The sequence below is a fragment of the Oncorhynchus mykiss genome, chromosome 13 (assembly GCF_057628025.1).
Source record: "Oncorhynchus mykiss isolate SJ-2025 chromosome 13, ASM5762802v1, whole genome shotgun sequence".
Lineage (NCBI taxonomy): Eukaryota > Metazoa > Chordata > Actinopteri > Salmoniformes > Salmonidae > Oncorhynchus > Oncorhynchus mykiss.
The window spans coordinates 32,604,599-32,626,147 of record NC_143034.1 but is presented as its reverse complement, the minus strand read 5'-3'; the positions used below and the strand labels follow the sequence as shown (position 1 = coordinate 32,626,147).

Below are 21,549 nucleotides of genomic sequence, written 5' to 3'. Positions count from 1 at the left end.
GCAGCCTTCATTCTAAATATGACCACATAGTTACACAGCACACCCATGCATCCGTACACGTGAATGTACCAACTCATTCTTTTGAGGCAATTCCATCTGCCTTCTAATTCGGTCTTATTTAGGATCACTGCCGACAACGACGATAATGTCACAAGTATTTACGGCGACCACTTGGTACATCTCAAAGACAGAGCATCACCAGGTATTTATAAATCACTTTGCTTTATTTAAAAATCAGCGGTAGGCAGTTATGCTATGAAGAAAACAAAAAAAACAGCTAAAATAACTGCACTTGGCACTGGATGACTGTTTGGATAAAAAAAGAAAATGATACACAATATATGTGTAAGTTCATATACATATGAAAACCAAAAAAGGAAAACCTTAAATACCAGCTTTTATGTGGTCTCCATGTCTAATGATTCTTATTAATATTACAAATGTTCAACAACCCCCGACCTAAAAAAAAAAAAAAATGAATCTTCACTGGAGCGGAGACTAGGGAGAGTTCCTAATGGTCTCAGAATGACTGCCCCTCTAAACAGGTTACGGTTCAGTATGCCCTTAACAACTGGTCCTAGGTCTGATGCATTGTTTAGCTCACAATGGTTAAGGATAGGCCTGGGATAGAGATCCTAGACCTGCTGTTGAGGGCAAAATGTAACCCAGACCTTAAAAACCGAATGACTCGTGTGTCCAACAGCCATGAGGACAACACATCCTCACTCGTTACGAGAAGAAAAAAAAACACCGGAGTAATGCACTGCAAAAAAAAAAATACAAGACGTTATTTGTCCGTCTGACAAAACGAAAGGCAAAACCACTTCTCCTCCAAAAGGAAAGCGCATCAGCAAAATTAATGTGAGCACAAAACATGACTTCAAAGAAAAGGCTGAGCAGTCCTCATTGGAATTAAATACATGGCAAATATTTAGCCATCAGTGGAATGAAGTGCCTTTTTTTATCGTGAGGGAAGGCCAACCGTTTTTTTTTGTCATCATCACATCCCTCTTATGACACAATGGCAACAGACTAGATATGGGATTCAGACAAGTGGGCAGGTGGACCCTGTGAGAAGGAGAAACATGCCCCGAAAACCACCTGCACTCTGATCCACCATCACCCCCTGACCTCCCCCCAACATTAACACAACCTCCTCAAGAGGAGCAAGAAATCACCTGCTCATTAAGACTGGACAAAAAGACAAAAGGTAGGCAGAAGGGTGGAATTAAAACAATTTTAAAAGGCAGCTTGCCTTTGATGGAGGCCCCTTGTGTACCCTGTGCCCACAACACAGGAGAATCCGACACCCCCTCTATAAATGAATCCCTAATAATAATTTACTTCATCTTGATGATCATTGGGATCGTGTTTTGACAGAATAAGTTGGGCAACGTGATTGAAACTATTCCCAGGAGACATGTTGTCAGCACCTCATCCATCTCCTCCCACCTCCCCAACCGTCTGTCACAACATGCCCTTGGAGAGTGAGCGAGCGAATCTGGGACAGGGGTGGTAAAAACAGATGATCGGGTCGCGAAGTAGTGAGCTGTAAGATGGATATCAAGTGGAGGACGTAGCGGAGGAGGAGGGCGGGAGACAAGACCAAGGCTACATCCCAAATGGCACCCTATTCCCGAGATAGTGCACTACCCTATGGGGTGTGGTCAAAAGTAGTGCAATGAGGGAATAGGGTCCCATTTTAGACTTAGCCCAGACATGTGCATCTTGGGGGGGGGGGGGGTTTATCTGACAGTGACCCCCAGCTTCTCCAGGACACGCACCCCCTTCTCCTGGTACTCCTCCCTTGTCAGCCAGAAGTTGTCCTTGTCCTTCATGATGTCGGCCAGCACGGCCCCACCCAGGAACACCATGTGCTTGCGCCGAGGGGGGTCCTCGATCCTGATCTTGAATTTCTGCACACAAGCAGGAAAGGAGGAGCCAGAATAGAAGATAAGGAGGAGAAGGGGAAGAGTGTGAGAAGGGAAAGCAAAAGCATAAGAATAGGGGGAAGAGGAGAAATAAGGAAAGGGAAAGGGGCAGAGAGCGAAGAGTGGGAGGAAAAATGTCTGTTTTAACAACCTTAACTAAAAATAGGTGTGAAATCGTCTAATAATTACATGAACTGAACCAGCAGGCCTGGCATTGAAAATGCTGAAGTGGATATTGTTGCCAAATTGAGCAATCAGTGTGTAAAGGAATGAGTGAGGAACAATGAGACATTATATTTTAATTTAGTTGTTGAGCACATGATTTAAACATGGTCCCATGACAAAGATAGTTCCCTCTGTGTTGAAACACTCAGTGCTCGTGTTGTGTACACTAATTCAATTTAGGGCAACACCGCCCCCTGGTGGCTGATCAAATGACTGCAGTGAGAAAATGGATCGTTAAATGTCTGTTAGTAGTTGTCCATCTGTTAAAAGTCAAAAATTGGACAGTAAAACCTGCACTCAAAACAGCAACAATAAAATATGACATGTACTTAAAGCATGCTACTTTGAAGATACAAATGGCGTTCTGTGTGTGCCCTCACCGAGAGCTTATCCACATCTCCCTTCAGCACGCGCTCCAGGTAGAGCTGCTTGAGCTCACGCTCCAGTCGAGAGGGAAGGCCAGGGTACATGGTGGAGCCCCCTGACAGCACTATGTGTTTGTAGAACTCAGACCTGTGGAGCGAAGGAGAAGACATTTAGGGAGGAGAGAAGACCTGGATGAAGGAAGAGGTGATGGAGAGAAATAACTTAAGGTGAATAAGAAGGGCGACATGGAGAAAAGAAAAAGAGAACATTTTGCCACAATGTGTTTGTAGAATTCAGCCCTGAGGAGAGAAAGTGAGGATGTTTACAGAAGAGAAAAAGGGATGTATAGAATATTAGACCAAAAAAATACAATATGGAGAAACATTTTGATAATCTAGGACTGACCCCATTTAGTCGACTGGTCAATTGCCTGTTGGCCAACATATTTCATAAGTTGAGCAGTAGCAAAAAAATGACTGTCTAAGACATGCATTGCTGAAATTGTATATTACATTAGAACAATGGTGCACCACTAATAAAAATACTATTTTATAACAAATGCGGTCTCTCGTTAGATAGTGGTCACTGTCCGCGGTCATGAAACATGAGTGCGCTGTTGAATTGGCGCCTTTTCCTAGACCATGTTGCTATGTGCATAATAGGAAAGTTAACCAGCATATTGGCGTTGAGAACAATGCGGAGGAGGCAGCAGCGGAGTTGGGAGACGAGAAAATAGCTCTCGCCTTAATTGTCGTCTAAGAAAAGTGAGGAGAGAGGAAACCACAACTTAAATTAGGTCTATAAACAACAACCCAACTGTTAAATGTGTCTGGCTTTAATAATCATCCATACACAGTACCAGTCAGAAGTTTGGACACATTTACTCATTCAAAGGTTGTTGTTTTTTTGTTGACTATTTTCTACATTGTAGAATAATAGCGAAGACATCAAAACTATGAAATAACACATATGGAATCATGTAGTAACCAACAACAAAAAAATGTTAATCTAAATAGATTTTAGATTTGAGTTTCTTCAAAGTAGCCACCCTTTGCCTTGATGACAGCTTTGCACACTCCTTGCATTCTCTCAACCAGCTTCACCTAAAATGCTTTTCCAACAGTCTTGAAAGGGTTCCCACATGTGCGGAGAACTTTTTGGCTGCTTTTCCTTCACTTTGCGGTCCAACTCATCCCAAACCATCTCAATTGGGTTGAGGTCGGGTGATTGTGGAGGCCAGGTCATCTGATGCAGCACTCCATCACTCTCCATCTTGGTTAAATAGCCCTTACACAGCCTGGAGGTGTGTTTTGGTTCATTGTCCTGTTGAAAAACAAATGATAGTGGGACAAAGAGCAAAGCAGATGGGATGGCGTATTGCTGCAGAATGCTGTGGTAGACATGCTGGTTAAGTGTGCCTTGAATTCTAAATAAATCACAGACAGTGTCACCAGCAGAACACCCCACATGCGGAGAGAATCCGTTCACCAATTCTGCATCTCACAAAGACACCAAAAATCTCAAATTTGGACTCCGACCAAAAGGACAGATTTCCACCGGTCTAATGTCCATTGCTGGTGTTTCTAAGACCAAGCAAGTCTCTTCTTATTGGTGTCCTTTAGTAGTGGTTTCTTTGCAGCAATTCAACCTTCAACCATGAAGGTCTGATTCAAAGTCTCCTCTGAACAGTTGATGTTAAAATGTGTCTGTTACTCGAACTCTGAAGCATTTATTTGGCCTGCAATTTCTGAGGCTGGTAACTCTAATGAACTTATCCTCTGCAGCAGAGGTAACTCTGGGTCTTCCTTTCCTGTGGCGGTCTTCATGAGAGCCGGTTTCATCATAGCTCTTGCGACTGCACTTGAAATTTCAAATCAAATCGTATTGGTCACATACACATGGTTAGCAGATGATAATGCGAGTGTGGCAAAATGCTTGTGCTTCTAGTTCCGACAGTGTAAGAATATCTAACAATTTCCCAACAACTACCAAATACACAAATCTAAAGGGGTGAATGAGAATATGTACATAAATATATGGATGAGCGATGGCCAAGCAGCATAGGCAAGGTGCAATAGAAGGTATAAAATACAGTATATACACATGAATAATGTAAGATATGTAATCATTATTTAAAGTGACTAGTGATCCATTTATTGAAGTGGCCAGTGATTGGGTCTCAATGTAGGCAGCAGCCTTTCAAAGTTCTTGAAATTATCCAGATTGACTGACCTTAATGTCTAAAAGTAATGGACTGTAATTTCTCTTTGCTTATTTGAGCTGTTCTTAACATAATATGGACTTGGTCTTTCACCAAACAGGGCCATCTTCTGTATACTAACCCTACCATGTCACAACACAACTGATTAGCTCAAACTCATTAACAAATTCCACAAATTACCTTAAAGCATGCCTGTTAAATGAAATGCATTCCAGGTGACTACCTCATGAAGCTGGTTGAGAGAATGCCAAGAATGTGCAAAGCTGTCATCAAGCAAGTCTCTTCATCTTATTGGTGTCCTTTAGTAGTGGTTTCTTTGCAGCAATTCGACCATGAAGGTCTGATTCACAAAGTCTCCTCTGAACAGTTGATGTTGAAATGTGTCTGTTACTTGAACTCTAAAGCATTTATTTGGGCTGCAATTTCTAAGACTGGTAACCCTCCTCTGCAGCAGAGGTAACTCGGTCTTCCATTCCTGTGGCATTCCTCAGAGCCAGTTTCATCAGAGCGCTTGATGGTGTATGCGACTGCACTTGAAGAAATGTTCAAAGTTCTTGAAATTTTCCGGCTTGACTGACCTTCATGTCTTAAAGTAATGATGGTGGCTACTTTGAAGAACCTAAAATATATTTGGATTTGTTTAACACTTTTTTGGTTCCATATGTGTTATTTCATAGTTTAATGTCTTCACTATTATTCTGCAATGTAGAAAATAGTCAAAATAAAGAAAAACCCTGGAAAGAGTAGGCGTGTCCAAACTTTTGACTGGTACATCTACAGAAATAAGACACATCCTACTTCTGTTGCCTGTTTGAGTGTTTGTTTAATAGCCTACTGATTCCGTGAGTACCAAGCCTCATGCAACCACGTCGATAAACAATTTCACACATTTTAAAAAAAAATCTTTGCTATGCTGTAAAGGCATTACACTTTTTTCCATTTAGTGTTTACATCTTTCCAAAATTGTCAGAAAATAGTAGATTTATAATAACCCTCCTTTTTCCTTGATCCCCTTGTTATTTTTAATTATTATTATGAACATCATAATAATAAGTAGTCATTATCATAAGTAGGTTTAGTATAGCAGCCTTGTATAACCATCATCGAGCTGTAGGCCAAAGAGCACATCCTGTTTCGTCTTAATACCGTAACTTACTTAGGCCTATATTTCAATACTTATAAGCTACCGTATCAATCAATCATTTGTTAGTTTATGTCATCACACAGCATACAAGTCAGTCATGATTTGAAAAGCAATCAAGCATTTTAGTTAAAATACAATAAAGCGAATATTGAATAATTAGCATAAAGACAAATAGGCCTAAACCGTTCCATTTGGGAATTGCATTAACGAATGAATGCTACGGTTTAGTCTTTGCTGCAATAAAGGCTTTACAATTAAAACGTTACAACAGCCTCTCTGGTCCGCCTATAATTAATTTTGTGTTGCTTATATTGTTTCAAACGGTTAGAACAATTATAACCTAACAGTACCTGTTTGGAACACATAATATCCACCCAGCACTTCCTCCTTAACTTATTTTTCTTGATCTCCAGTGTTTTCCACAACTAGTCAAATTTATTCCACACATCTGACTTCCCCTTTACCCCCTGAGCAACCAGCAAACATTTCTAGTTTATTTGTCATGTCCTCTGCATCCATTTTGCTGTCACGTTTCAGAGTTTGTTAGAACCCATTTTTGATGCGATTATGATATAGGGCAGGCCTTATTGGTCACGTGCATGAGACGCATACATGTCACGTAATGAGAGCAAGGGTTGAGGGAATTTTTAGCAATGGGTGCTAGTCACTCAGTCATTTTTTGTTTTGTTTTTACTTAGGGATATCCTCCTTTTTTTAAATGTTTCGCCTAAATGACAAACCCAAAACTGACTGCCTGTAGCAAGGATATGCATATCCCTGGTACCATTTGAAAGGAAACACTTTGAAGTTTGTGGAAATGTGAATTGAATGTAGGAGAATAATACACAATAGATCTGGTATAAGAAAATACTAAAGAGATAAAAAAAAGTATTTTTCTACCACTATCTTTGAAATGCAAGAGAAAGATCATAATTCTAGCCATCACTCTGGTTGTAATTCCGATAGTGTCCACAAGATGGCAGCAGTGTATGTGCAAAGTTTCAGATGGATTACTTGAAGACTGACCTACAACACTGTGTGAAGTACCCAGGCACATTTTGGCAAATCGTGAAGGAGACATTTGCATTCATATTCCATTTTTCTGCAAGAATATCATCAAATCTGTATACTTGGACTTTGATTTAGCTTACCAAGTACAAGTAGCCAAATTATAAGTTCAACATTTGCAAAAAACAGTTTCATAACTCTGAATATCCTTAGAATTTTTGTCCAAAATGAAAAGGCATGCTGTCGTACAAGGTTAGTAGCTACATATGACGACATAACATGGTTTCCGGATACTCCCGTAAAGCCTGGCTCATTGGTTTTCTAGCTAGCTATGTTTGACTCCGATTGGTGCTTATTTGACAAAGATAGTCGTTCAAATGATGGCCGCCCGCATCTTTGGCGTGCCATGAAGGCTGCACTCTCTGACCAAATATGATGTCCTATAGGATATACTACACCCCTAATGAAATTGTGAAGTTTTGTTACCTTCTAGGATCTCTGAGGAATATATACAAATGTGATTTTACTTATTGAAACAACATTCTTATGAAATTTTCACAGAGTCCTTTCTTTGCAAATTCAACAAGTGGAAATACAAAATCGATTGTGCATGCTGTATGAACCTTTTTAGGATATGAAAAAGGATATTTATCTAACAAAACACTTCATGTTATCTCGGACCCTTTGGATGATAAATCAGAGCAAGATTTCAGAATGTAAGTACACATTTCACCTTCAGAGGTGAATTTAATCAAACCTATCGCGGTGAACACTTTTGTTGTTAGGAGCTCTCAAACAATAGCATGGCATTTTTGCGAAATAATAGCTACTGTAAATTGGACAGTGCAGTTACTTTAACAAGAATTTAAGCTTTCAGACGATATAAGACACGTGTATGTACCGACATTTGTTGTTTCTCTAAAATCCACTCAATGACTAGAATGTTAACTAGTGAAATGGCAAAGAAGTGAAAGAGGGTTGGACACTGCTAGGTCACTAGTAAGTAGGGGGAGTCGGTCGTGGAGTTACCTGGTGTCGATGTCTGCTGCATTGATAGTATTGAAGAGAAGCTCTGCCACCCCGACTCCCTCCACATTGATGAGGTGGGGCTGGAATAGAGCCTCAGGGGCTTCGAACCGCTCCCCTCCCACCTTGATCATCCTGCCATCGGGGAGCTGGGGACACGGAAAGGGGAACAACATTCACACATCGGAAAGCATTTAATTGACATTAAGATGGCTTTCTTCTGCTTGAACACCGCTAGGGAAATCTGAAGGCAATGCTAGGCTAGAGATGGACAATAGACAATGTTTGGAACTGGCAACGTTAAGTAAGAGTCTCTCAGCCTCTGGTCAGATGGAGCCGGCTGACATACAGTAGGCCTTTTACAGAGCGTGGTGGAACATTGAGGGAGGGAGCATAAAGGGCCCATTGACGGCTCCAGTCTGGAGTCCAGAGGAGGAAACAGACACCAGGTCAGCACGTGGCGTGGGAGTCTGGGTTGTACAGGAAATGATGTTTCTTCAACACTACAGTAGTGCTTTTGTTCCATCCTATGTCCTCCGCCTCTCCTTCTCTCTCCAGGATTTGGGCAGGGAAACAAGGAGGTGCGCCGCCGCCCGCCACACATGAAAAATTCCGTCCACTCACTCTTTACATCACAGGGACCCCTACCGGCCATTGAACCCGGGTTGCTCAGGGATTTGGGCACGTGGTTGACTTGACTAAGTAACCTGGGGGCATCCAGAGCTTGGTTCAAGAGCTCCTCCCACACTAAATATGGCTTCTAATGCTCTAAAATTATAACCTGATCATCTGCATGATACATTATGTCCACAAGGAGGCAGTGTTACCATATAGCCAGGCTTCAAATACAGATGAATCCTATTATTCTTGGTGTAGGATGGTGTTACCCTTACCATGCAAGACTTTAATAAGTAGAATTTGGTGCAGTGTTGGGGGTAATGTGTTTTTAAAAGTAATCATTACATAATCAGATTACTTTTATATGTAACTTGTAGCTTTTTCAAATTGGGTAATATTACAGTTACTGTCAAACAACGTGTGCGTTACTTTCAGAATCATCCCTCTACCGGGCGCGTTTCCCATGAGCCGATCTCAAATTGTTTCAGTTAATTCTCGAGCGAGCAGAGAAAGGCTGTTTGGAGAAATGTCATGGCAGCCGGTCTCCATAGAAATATATAGAGGGTGCAACTCTTATATTTGCCATTGATCACTTCTGTGATGGGAAAGCCTCTAGGCTTTTCTGTCTAGTGACAAATGTGCCTTCGATACATCTATGTACTGGCGATAATATTATAACATAACGCGTTACATTTAACAAAAGTAACTACAGTGCCTTGCGAAAGTATTCGGCCCCCTTGAACTTTGCGACCTTTTGCCACATTTCAGGCTTCAAACATAAAGATATAAAACTGTATTTTTTTGTGAAGAATCAACAACAAGTGGGACACAATCATGAAGTGGAATGACATTTATTGGATATTTCAAACTTTTTTAACAAATCAAAAACTGAAAAATTGGGTGTGCAAAATTATTCAGCCCCTTTACTTTCAGTGCAGCAAACTCTCTCCAGAAGTTCAGTGAGGATCTCTGAATGATCCAATGTTGACCTAAATGACTAATGATGATAAATACAATCCACCTGTGTGTAATCAAGTCTCCGTATAAATGCACCTGCACTGTGATAGTCTCAGAGGTCCGTCAAAAGCGCAGAGAGCATCATGAAGAACAAGGAACACACCAGGCAGGTCCGAGATATTGTTGTGAAGAAGTTTAAAGCCGGATTTGGATACAAAAAGATTTCCCAAGCTTTAAACATCCCAAGGAGCACTGTGCAAGCGATAATATTGAAATGGAAGGAGTATCAGACCACTGCAAATCTACCAAGACCTGGCCGTCCCTCTAAACTTTCAGCTCATACAAGGAGAAGACTGATCAGAGATGCAGCCAAGAGGCCCATGATCACTCTGGATGAACTGCAGAGATCTACAGCTGAGGTGGGAGACTCTGTCCGTAGGACAACAATCAGTCGTATATTGCACAAATCTGGCCTTTATGGAAGAGTGGCAAGAAGAAAGCCATTTCTTAAAGATATCCATAAAAAGTGTTGTTTAAAGTTTGCCACAAGCCACCTGGGAGACACACCAAACATGTGGAAGAAGGTGCTCTGGTCAGATGAAACCAAAATTGAACTTTTTGGCAACAATGCAAAACGTTATGTTTGGCGTAAAAGCAACACAGCTGAACACACCATCCCCACTGTCAAACATGGTGGTGGCAGCATCATGGTTTGGGCCTGCTTTTCTTCAGCAGGGACAGGGAAGATGGTTAAAATTGATGGGAAGATGAATGGAGCCAAATACAGGACCATTCTGGAAGAAAACCTGATGGAGTCTCAAAAGACCTGAGACTGGGATGGAGATTTGTCTTCCAACAAGACAATGATCCAAAACATAAAGCAAAATCTACAATGGAATGGTTCAAAAATAAACATATCCAGGTGTTAGAATGGCCAAGTCAAAGTCCAGACCTGAATCCAATCGAGAATCTGTGGAAAGAACTGAAAACTGCTGTTCACAAATGCTCTCCATCCAACCTCACTGAGCTCGAGCTGTTTTGCAAGGAGGAATGGGAAAAAATTTCAGTCTCTCGATGTGCAAAACTGATAGAGACATACCCCAAGCGACTTACAGCTGTAATCGCAGCAAAAGGTGGCGCTACAAAGTATTAACTTAAGGGGGCTGAATAATTTTGCACGCCCAATTTTTCAGTTTTTGATTTGTTAAAAAAGTTTGAAATATCCAATAAAATGTTGTTCCACTTCATGATTGTGTCCCACTTGTTGTTGATTCTTCACAAAAAAAAAATACAGTTTTATATCTTTATGTTTGAAGCCTGAAATGTGGCAAAAGGTCGCAAAGTTCAAGGGGGCCGAATACTTTCGCAAGGCACTGTAGTAATATGACTTTAAGTAACTCGTCCAAACACTTATCTGGTGTGCTGTAGATGACAAATCAGGGTTGGGCTCAGAATGCCCAAAAACAACAAGAGAAAATACTTCAAAACAGGGTTGTACAATAAGGACTGAAAGTGTAGGACTCGACCAGGATGATGACGCTGTAGGACTATGTTACTGACCGTGTAGGACTCAACCAGCACGGTGGTCTCCAGCGCCAGCTTCTGCTCCTGCTCGATGTTGTAGCCCACGTAGCACAGCTTCTCCTTCATCATGCGCACCGTCTCAAAGTCCGCCGAGTGGTTGAAGGCGTAGCCCCTCAGCAACAGCAACTGGATGATGGATAAAAGTCAGAGGTAAGGGATGTGTTTGGTTGGTTTGCAGAGATCTCATAGGTTGTAAAGGACTGCAAAACTAATTGAAAAAGTACTCCAAATACTCTTTAAAATAGTCACCTTTCCTAATCACAAATCTTACCATGAAATAATGAACAGGTGTGGTTTACAGTCGACTGCTTTCCACTAGCAAGTCAGACATACTCATGAAGGAAATAAGGTTATCGAAGGCCCTGTCCAGGAATCAACCCCTAGTTAGTTCCCCCTAGGCTCTTGTGTAGATTTCCTATTATTAGGCAAGATAGTTATAAATATATATGGTGGAAGCACTAATGGGCAAGGTTCAATATCCATCATAATACCTTATTCAGTCTTCTCACATCTACACATGCAAGGGGCTAGGAGTTGTTTCTGGACAGGACATTCTAAGACAGCCTGAGTCACCCGTGGGGAACGAGGGTGTACCTTGATGAGGTAGCGCGTAATGTCCCGTCCTGCAATGTCCAGGCGTCGGGTCAGGTGGGGCAGGGAGAAGCCTTCGTACACGGGGCAGATGTGGGTGACGCCATCACCAGAGTCCACCACCACGCCGGTCAGGAGACCTAAAAAAAAAAAAAGTTTTTTTTAAAACTGCAGCGCCAACAGAATAGGGCCAGTGAGAAAACCCATCCATCGTTTCCAAAGCCCATAAACATTAGACCATTTCTGTCATTACTCGTTTGAAACGGAAAGCTTTTTATTAATTGTCATTACCGATTTCTTGGTGTCAACGAGTTTTCCGTCAGAATACATTGGTTCAATAAAAAAAAATAAAAAAAATGCATGGGCCAATGAAAGGCCTACATCCTACAAACGAAAGTCTAGTATAGAACACAAAGTACACAGCTACGCGCTACTGCATATTCAACTCTCGGCCTGCTACTGAAAGGGTCACACATTAGCACAGCCTGTGTTTCATCCCTCATTCCACAGCTGTGTTTTTTTTTTTTTCCAGAGAAAGACCAATGTTACAAACAAGCAAATGGAAGCACTTTATTTTATGATACTAGGTATTTACTACGGTAGGAAAAAGGATGTGGTATCAATGGGTAGTTTCTGGTACTTAAAATAATTGGTAACTATCTGGTACCAAATCAATTGTTTTAATTTGTTTCTCAAAGAAAACAAGGAACTCATAGGTTATTATTGTGCAACTACTAACTAATAACCATTTTAAAATATAAAAGTCAATATCTGGTACTTTCTGTTCCGGAAAAATAAAGTTTAAGCCCCTACATTCCTCCATGTGTTCTGAAAGGTACTTTAACTTGCAATTTGTTGGAGTGAAATCTCAGGTGCCCAGTGCTCTTCACTGGTTTTAGGTGTCCTACCTTCCTTCTAGTTGCATCATTTTGCTTTAAAGAACCTACCTTGAGCATAGAGTGTGAGCACAGCTTGGATGGCTATGTAAACCCCAGAGAACTGGTACGTCTCAAACATCACCTAGGAAAGAGGTAGGGAGTGCGAGGGTATGTCACTGGAAAATGTAGTCAATGCAAAAAGTTAAACATCTTGCTAATACAAATGACCTTTATTTTTGCATTTTTTGCACTGCTAGGAAAACCACAACAAATCTAACCTCAGCTTCCACTCACAAGGAATAGACCTCCATGTTCATAAACCTCAATTTGAAAAGGTTAAAAAGGACTTACAACATTTAGCCATGACTGGCCACCCCGACTCAATAACAGTGGCTCTGACAGACTCTCACTGAGGAGCAGTCGCCAGGCAGCAGACCTAGGTTCAAATACCATTTCAAATCTTTCAGATACTTTAGCTGTGATTGATTGACCTTGCCTGGCACAATGGAAACAATGGAGTAGTCCCAAAAGTGCAATGTCCACCCATGTGAAACTCCAGACAGGCTCAATCAAACTATAAAGTGTTTGAAAGAGTTCAAATACTTGCTGAACCCAGGTCTGCCAGGCAGTGCTGCTGCCTTAGTCACACCGACTGGCAAGTTGCAACTCCAAGATAAACGTCCGTAGCGGGAGCGCTAGTGCCTCCTCAGCACAGAGCATCACTGTTATGACCGATGAATCATTGAAGATCTACAATGGAACCTTATAAAAGACCTTACAGGAAATCTCCTCCAGCCGTTCCCGGGTACACTCCAGAATACACTTTCAAAACTAAAGCATGCTAATGAAATTGTCCTCTGACAACGGATTTAGTCGTCGTGGGTTAACAAAAATAAAACACTTTTAAAAGAAAATGTAGACACCTCAATGATCTTCTCGCGGTTCTTGGTTGGGTTCATGGGCGGCTCGGTGAGCAGGATCTTGCAGTTGCGTGAGTCGATGTTGAGCTTCTCGGGACCAAAGGTGTAGTCCCACAGGTGCTTCATGTCGTCCCAGTTCCTCACGATGCCGTTCTCCATGGGGTAGTTCACCTCCAGCATGGAGCGCAGCTCGCTCGCCTCATCCCCCACCATCAGGTCCTGGGGAGGGAGGGGATAAAGAGCAGAGTTTCAGACTACTGCTAAAACCAGGGCGTGATTTTTAAAATGAACCCGCTGTTTTGGAGGAACCCCAACAGCGCAGTAGCCACTGAATATTACTGCATAGAAACGATGCAGTGACCTCCACCCAAGTCATTGACGTACCACAGCAACAAACTGACTGTCACAGTGTCAGTGCCGACTGACCACAGTTATACAACAAAATAATGCTGGATAGCTCTGGGTACGAAGGTAACAATGTCACAAAAGAACATCCACCATCATAAAACACTACAGAACAAATGTAAAGAACTTCCCTAAAAAAGGACATTTGCATGCCACAATAAACAAGTCAAACATCCCTTGTGGTCAACGTCTAGTCATTCTGCGGGCACGTTGCTTTTAGTGAGCTGACGATACGGTCAGCCCTGCTCCAGAGAGCAGGTGGTAGAGGAGGCCACATTAGATAGAGATTCCAGCCATGCAGTCAGAGCACACTGTTAGTAGAGCGGAGTCCATCTGGTTAATTGGGATGCAGATCCTATTGAAAAATGTCTAGAACCTATAGTATATGCAAACTCAATAGGCCTGACTGTCTACTGCCAAAGAAACAGGTCACTCATATTGGCAGAGAACTGCATGGGCAAACTAATGCTAAATGTGGTCTTTTTTTTTTTTTTTTTTGTTGCTCTGAGGCAGCTTGCAAGTTTAATTTTAACATGAGACGCTTCAGCAGACATGTTCCCCTTGTCATGACTTCCCCTCCAAAAGGTATATGATGATACCTCTACTATTGATATCACGGTTTCCTTCTGCAACTGCCTGTATGTGCACAAGACCATGAATGTCTGCCAGTGTGTTCAGACCACTGTATTTAACATGTTGATTTGTAAACAAAAAACACAAAAAAACACAAGACAGAGGTAATACAGTTTGTAAGGTTAGCCGAAACAACCATTTCATCACAGAAAACCAGGGAAAGAGTAGTAGAGGGGGAATGAGGAAGCAACGCCAAACTACTGACAGATAGAATTTAAAAAAGGACCACTTGTCGGAGAGATAACAAGAGCAGCCATTTCACTGTCCGAGCAGACAGCAGGGACCCATGAAACTAAACACACACTTACCATCTTTCTGTTATTCTACCTCAACAGGTGAGGAGGAGGAGAGGTGGGAGGAAGAGCGGGATGAAGCAGGGTCAGAAGATAGAACAGAGAGAGAGAGAGGTCAGAGGAGCCAAGGTCAGAGGTGAATCCGTGCGTGTCCTACAAAAACCATGGCCTACGCCCGCCCATCCTCTCATAACGCTGCGATGTTATCAAGAGGAAATGTCCAGGTGTAACACCCTGATAGCAAGACAAGGTGTGACATTAGGCCAAATCAACAAATCATGGCCAGCGTCCCAAATGACACCCAATGCCCTACGCAGTGCACCACCTTTGATCAGGGCCCATAGGGTTAAAAGTAGTGCACTGTGTAGGGAATAGGGTGCCATTTTGGACTCGAACAGCCATGGTAAATATCAGGGACCAGTGTTTGGATATGTTGGATTTCCAGAGGACACTCAATGGAGGAAACACTTTTTTTTTTTTTTTTTTTAACTCACAAATACTATGAGAAACTAAACTCAAAGGGCTGGTTTCCCCAAACACAGATTAAGGCTAGTCCTGGACTAAAGCATGGTCAATTAAGAATCTCCATTGAAATAGCTTCCTTATCCAGAATGTGTGTCAGGAAAATTGCGCCAACAGGTTCACAGTGGAGGGAATAAGCAAAATGTAACCTAACAAAGTAGTGAAAAATCAAGAAATGTGCACCATTCTCCAGGTAGGTCTACATGTTCTGAAAAACTTAGAACCATAGTCTGCGCCACAAGGCATTGCAGCCATTTTAGAACTTCCCCAAATCTCCACAAAAAAGAAAAATAGCATTCATGAGGGCTATGAAGTTGTTAGCCTAGCGGCTAAGAGTGTTGGGATAGTAACAAAAAGGTCACTGGTTCGAATCCCTGAGGTGTAAAAAAATAAAACTGCAGTTTGGCCCTTGAGCAAGGCAGTTAATCGACGTCATCGGTGAGATTAAGGCAGCCCCCCACACCTCTTCAATTGTGCAACTGACTAGGTATCCCTTTTCCCCAGATGGGTACACATTTTTTTATTTTACCTTTACTTAACCAGGTAGGCTAGCTGAGAACAAGTTCTCATTTGCAACTGCGACCTGGCCAAGATAAAGCAAAGCAGTTCGACACATACAACAGTTACAAATATGGAATAAACAAACATGCAATCAATAATACAGTAGAAAAGTCTATATACAGCATGTGCAAATGAGGTAGGATAAGGGAGGTAATGCAATAAATAGGCCATGGTGGCAAAGTAATAACAATGTAGCAATTAAACACTGGAATGGCAGAATGTGCAGAGGATGAATATGCAAGTAGAGATACTGGGGTGCAACGGAGCAAGATATATATATATTTTTTTTAAATACACTATTCGGAGGAGGTAGATTGGATGGGCTATTTACGGATGGGCTATTTACAGGTGCAGTAATCTGTGAGCTGCTGACAGATGGTGCTTAAAGCTAGTGAGGGAGGTAAGAGTCTCCAGCTTCAGTGATTTTTGCAGTTCGTGCCAGCCATTGGCAGCAGAGAACTGGAAGGAGAGGCAGCCAAAGGAAGAATTGGCTTTGGGGGTGACCAGTGAGATTTACCTGCTGGAGCGCGTGCTACGGGTGGGTGCTGCTATGGTGACCAGTGAGCTGAGATAAGGCGGGGCTTTACCTAGCAGAGACTTGTAGATGACCTGGAGCCAGTGGGTTTGGCGACGAGTATGAAGCGAGGGTCAGCCAACGAGAGCGTGGAGGTCGTATATGGGGCTTTGGTGACAAAACAGATGGCACTGTGATAGACTGTATCCAATTTGCTGAGTAGAGTGTTAGTGTATTTTGTAAATGACGTCGCCGAAGTCGAGGATTGGTAGATGGTCAGTTTTATGAGGGTATGTTTGGCAGCATGAGTGAAGGATGCTTTGTTGCGAAATAGGAAGCCAATTCTAGATTTCATTTTGGATTGAAGATGTTTAATGTGAGTCTGGAAGGAGAGTTTACAGTCTAACCAGACACCTAGGTATTTGTAGTTGTCCACATATTCTAAGTCAGAACCGTCCAGAGTAGTGATGCTGAACGGGCAGGCATGTGCGGGCAGCGATCGGTTGAAGAGCATGCATTTAGTTTTACTTTCATTTAAGAGCAGTTGGAGGCCACGGAAGGAGAGTTGTATGGCATTGAAGCTCGTCTGGAGGTTAGTTAACACAGTGTCCAAAGAAGGGCCAGAGGTATACAGAATGGTGTCGTAGAGAATGTGCATAGAGGTGGATCAGAGAATCACCAGCAGCAAGAGTGACATCATTGATGTATACAGAGAAGAGAGTCGGGCCGAGAATTGAGCCCTGTGGCACCCCCATAGAAACTGCAGGAGGTCCGGACAACATGCCCTCCGATTTGACACACTGAACTCTATCAGAGAAGTAGTTGGTGAACCAGGCAAGGCAATCATTTGAGAAACCAAAGCTGTTGAGTCTGCCAATAAGAATGTTGTGATCGACCTGGCTAAGGCTTTCAACTCTGTCAATAAATACGGCTGCACAGTAAATGTCTCTTATCGATGGCGGTTATGATATCGTTTAGGACCTTGAGCGTGGCTGAGGTACACCCATGACCAGCTCTGAAACTAGATGGCGTAGCGGAGAAGGTACGGTGGGATTCGAAATGGTCTGTATTCTGTTTGTTAACTTGGCTTTCAAAGACCTTAGAAAGGCAGGTTAGAATAGATATAGGTATGTAGCAGTTTGGGTCTAGAGTGTCTCCCCCTTTGAAAAGGGGGATGACCACGGCAACTTTCCAATCTGTGGGAATCTCAGACGATACAAAAGAGATATTGAACATGCTAGTAATTGGGGTTGCAACAATTTTGGCAGATAATTTTAGAAAGAGAGGGTCCAGATTGTCTAGCCCGGCTGATTTGTAGGGGCCCAGATTTTGCAGCTCTTTCAGAACATCAGCTATCTGGATTTGGGTGAGATGCTGTGGGGGGGTGGAGGGCTGTTGACCGGGGTAGGGCTAGCCAGGTGGAAAGCATGGCCATCCGTAGAAAAATGCTTATTGAAATTCGCAATTAGTGGATTTATTGGTGACTGTGTGTGTGACAAAACAGGACCCATTTTAGAATGAATTCTGTATTACACTCAACACACATTCTAATACCTATTTCACACAGAATTCAGTGTGTTACCTGTTAAAAAAATAATGCAATGTTTATATGACCCCCTTCAAAAACAGGTTATTACCACTTTCTTGAGTAAATACTAAAGAATACATATATATCATAGGGATTTAAACACTTCTGTGAAGTAAACCAGTGAGGTTACCTTGATCTCAATGTTTCCCACTTTAGCTGTGGAGCGAATGATTGGCCTGCCAACCAACGCCGGGAAAATGTGCTCTGGGAAGTTGGAGCCTGCATAGCCGCACTTCACAAACTAGGATTAAAGGGAGAGACAAGGGCAGGGTCAGTGACAAACATCCTTTTTTGCAAATTGGTAAATAACATAGGACAAATACATTTTCATAGCACACAGAATGACATTTTTTTTATAAAGATTAATAATAAGCCTAGAGCCAAATACTAGAAATCACTTCAAAGTATTTAGCACAGACTACATTAAAATAAAACCTTTTAGTCCAATAACTCTAACATAACCTAGCCCGATCGATAATGCACTTCACGTGTCTTGTTCATTAGCCAGAAGTTAGAGCCTTATCTACTTTCACATGGCGCTGTTTGAGTTGCCCCTAGGTACAGATTTATGATCAGCTTGCCCTCCCCAAATCCTAACCATTAGTGAGGGAAATACAAAACTGACAAAAGACCAGCAACTCCACCCTACTTTGTTTGTGAACACTGAGGGATTTCAGAGAAAGTTACAGCATTGGTAGTGCAGCATGCTTAGGCAGTTACGTAGAGAACCTATGCAGGGAATTTCATTCAAACCTGTTAGGTTGTACTAGGCGCTTGGCTTCAAGGAATAGCCTAGCGTATGAAACAATACGATCGCTTCTCCATGCATGTTTAAAGATCCTTTGGGCTTTATTTAGGCCTACATAAATGATTAATGACATAATCTTCATTTCACCTACATTACATAAATGACCACATCCTCAACCTGCCGGTGAGAAGAATAAAAGAAGTGTATGACATGCATCATCAAGTAGACATGACATCAGCCCAGAGAGGAAGGGGTAACTCAAAGACAAGAATAAAGAAAGGAAGTAGGCTACAGTGTACAGCGTGTCCCATTTACACTCTCCGAGCTATGAATAGCTATCAGGCTGTTTTATTCGCAGTGTGAACAAAGGCTGTAGGCAGCATAGTTTCTCTGTGGTAGGTAGCTGGAGAGAGACAAGTCAGCTAACCACTGAATGGAACACGGCCAACAAAAATATATTTTTTAAAAAGATAGATGAAAGAATAGTCCAGCTAAATACTAAAGTAAAATGGTGGAGGTGAAAACAGCATAAATTAATTGTTATTTGTCAATTTCAACCAGATGACTCATGTCTACAAACATATTTTACAAGAGAGTTGCAATTGATCTGAGAACTCCTTACATGGAAGAATGGTTTCAAACTTCCTCACTGTTCAAGAATGAGGCATGCGCATTATCTACTGCTCGAGACAAGTTGGTAGCAATACTTTAATTGTGATACTTGTTTGTTGGTGCCTAGTTTAGTTCAACTATATGCGTAAATCCTCATCCAATTACGCAACAACGTAGCAGTGTAAAATACTTGCTACAAGTACAAAGAGGTTTCGGGTGAGGGCTGGGCTACAGATGCTGGATCATCATTCTTTGTGAACAACACCAAACAGTATCTAAAAATGTGGAGTTCCTGAATAAATCGCAATAGATCACGTCTTTTCCTTGCCCAATTCGTTGCAATTAACAATAACGCTGGCAAGTTCGAAAAGAGAGCTCTCGTTAGTTTGAGTTAACAATCAAATTGAAGCAAGGGGTGGAAATGTAGGTTAATGTCTGATGAATACATATGATATAGCTAAATGTGTCAGAACACGATATTTAAGTGATCTCTGGAGCATGCTATAAAACAATAACTGCGATTTGTACATTTTAAAGCTAGCTATTGAGTTTGCTGGCCAGCAACCTAACTAGCTCGAGACGATTCGAGTTCGCAATGTCAGCACGAGCAGCCAACAGCAGCGATAACAATATTAATGGCTACTCCCACTGATTCACGAATTCTAGTCAACAATCGGTACTCTAAACATTCCACCGACCGGTGTCAACCTTGCCACCTCTAATTGACAGATGCACCAACCTCAATGAATGCATAACTAATTGACAAACTGACAGACCGTGGCTACACAAGCTAGCAATGAAGCGAGCTACTTCCTGTTCCTCCCCATCTCATCTGCCAAATTGCACAAAAGCCGGAACCCTCATAATTTGACGATAGAACACGGTCTGTTTGTAAACTTACCCCGGTCCCATTGTCGCAAACCACCACTTTCCTTCCCTGGCTGTCCATTTTCTCGGAATACAAAAACCAGCAACCCTCCCTGGCACAACTTTCTTCGGCAAGGCGGAAAACAGCACCCCGGCTCTAGCAAAGGGCTTTTTCCGGAATGTATGACACATGCCCATATTACACACACCTATCAGGGTAGAGATAGCTAAGAAATTCAGCCAATTACGTATGGCAACGCCTTTCCATACACTTTTCTATTCGACAATCCCACTGATTGACGGTGTTGTGTCAATCAGAATTTGGAAATATCCATAATGCAAGCTTTATCAACGCATTAAGGTGGTGGCCTGGTGGGCCAACGCCGAAAACAGTGAAGTTGATCGATCTACGTCGAGGGAAGAGCATCTGTTTTTTTATGACAATGAAATATTCTAATAATTACTGTAAAATTTGTTGGCACCTTCAATTCTTGCATATTTTCTCAGAATAAGAATATTTCAACCATAGAAAATGATAGAGGCCTCTAGTGGCCAACTTCATTAGCTGATCCCTCCTGGTGACACTGTTGGAGTCATGTCCAACCGGGTCATGGGGGATCCGAGAATGGCGCTGCAATGGATAGCTTCCGTTTTATGGGATCTTGTCCAATTCTGCTATTTAGTGTTTTTTTTTATTTTAATTTTTTTATAGGGAGGAGGTGGGAGACCTGGCAGTGTGGTGCCAGACAAAGAAGCTGATCTTGGACCACAAGAAACAGAGGGCCGAGTACGCCCCCATTCACCGACGGGTTGTAGTGGAGCGGGTTGAGAGATTCACGTTCCTCTGTGTCCACATTACTAAGGATCTATCATGGTCCACACACACCAACACAGTCAAACTTCCTTTATATATATTTTTTTATTTTTGTCTGTTTTTCCATGTACAGTGGGGCAAAAAAGTATTTAATCAGCCACCAATTGTGCAAGTTCTCCCATTTAAAAAGATGAGAGGCCTGTAATTGTCATCAAAGGTACACTTCAACTATGACAGACAAAATGAGAAAAAAATCCAGAAAATCACATTGTAGGATTTTTAATGAATTTATTTGCAAATTATGGTGGAAAATAAGTATTTGGTCACCTACAAACAAGCAAGATTTCTGGCTCTCACAGACCTGTAACTTCTTCTTTAAGAGGCTCCTCTGTCCTCCACTCGTTACCTGTATTAATGGCACCTGTTTGAACTTGTTATCAGTATAAAAGACACCAGTCCACAACCTCAAACAGTCACACTCCAAACTCCACTATGGCCAAGACCAAAGAGCTGTCAAAAGACA

At 42.0% G+C, this 21,549-nt stretch overlaps 1 protein-coding gene across 1 annotated transcript; it reads right to left on the bottom strand.

Annotated features, from left to right (window-relative positions):
• Positions 1–205: 205 nt before the first annotated feature.
• Positions 206–20,795, bottom strand: actr2a (actin related protein 2a). The gene is made up of 9 exons (XM_021557308.3): positions 20,247–20,795; positions 18,116–18,226; positions 13,473–13,688; positions 12,619–12,691; positions 11,675–11,811; positions 11,057–11,206; positions 7,925–8,070; positions 2,537–2,669; positions 206–1,916 (listed from the first exon to the last, which is right to left on the bottom strand). The coding sequence occupies exons 1-9, from the start codon at positions 20,292–20,294 to the stop codon at positions 1,746–1,748; spliced, it is 1,185 nt and encodes a 394-aa protein (XP_021412983.1). The 5' UTR covers positions 20,295–20,795; the 3' UTR covers positions 206–1,745.
• Between the last annotated feature and the right edge of the window lie 754 nt (positions 20,796–21,549).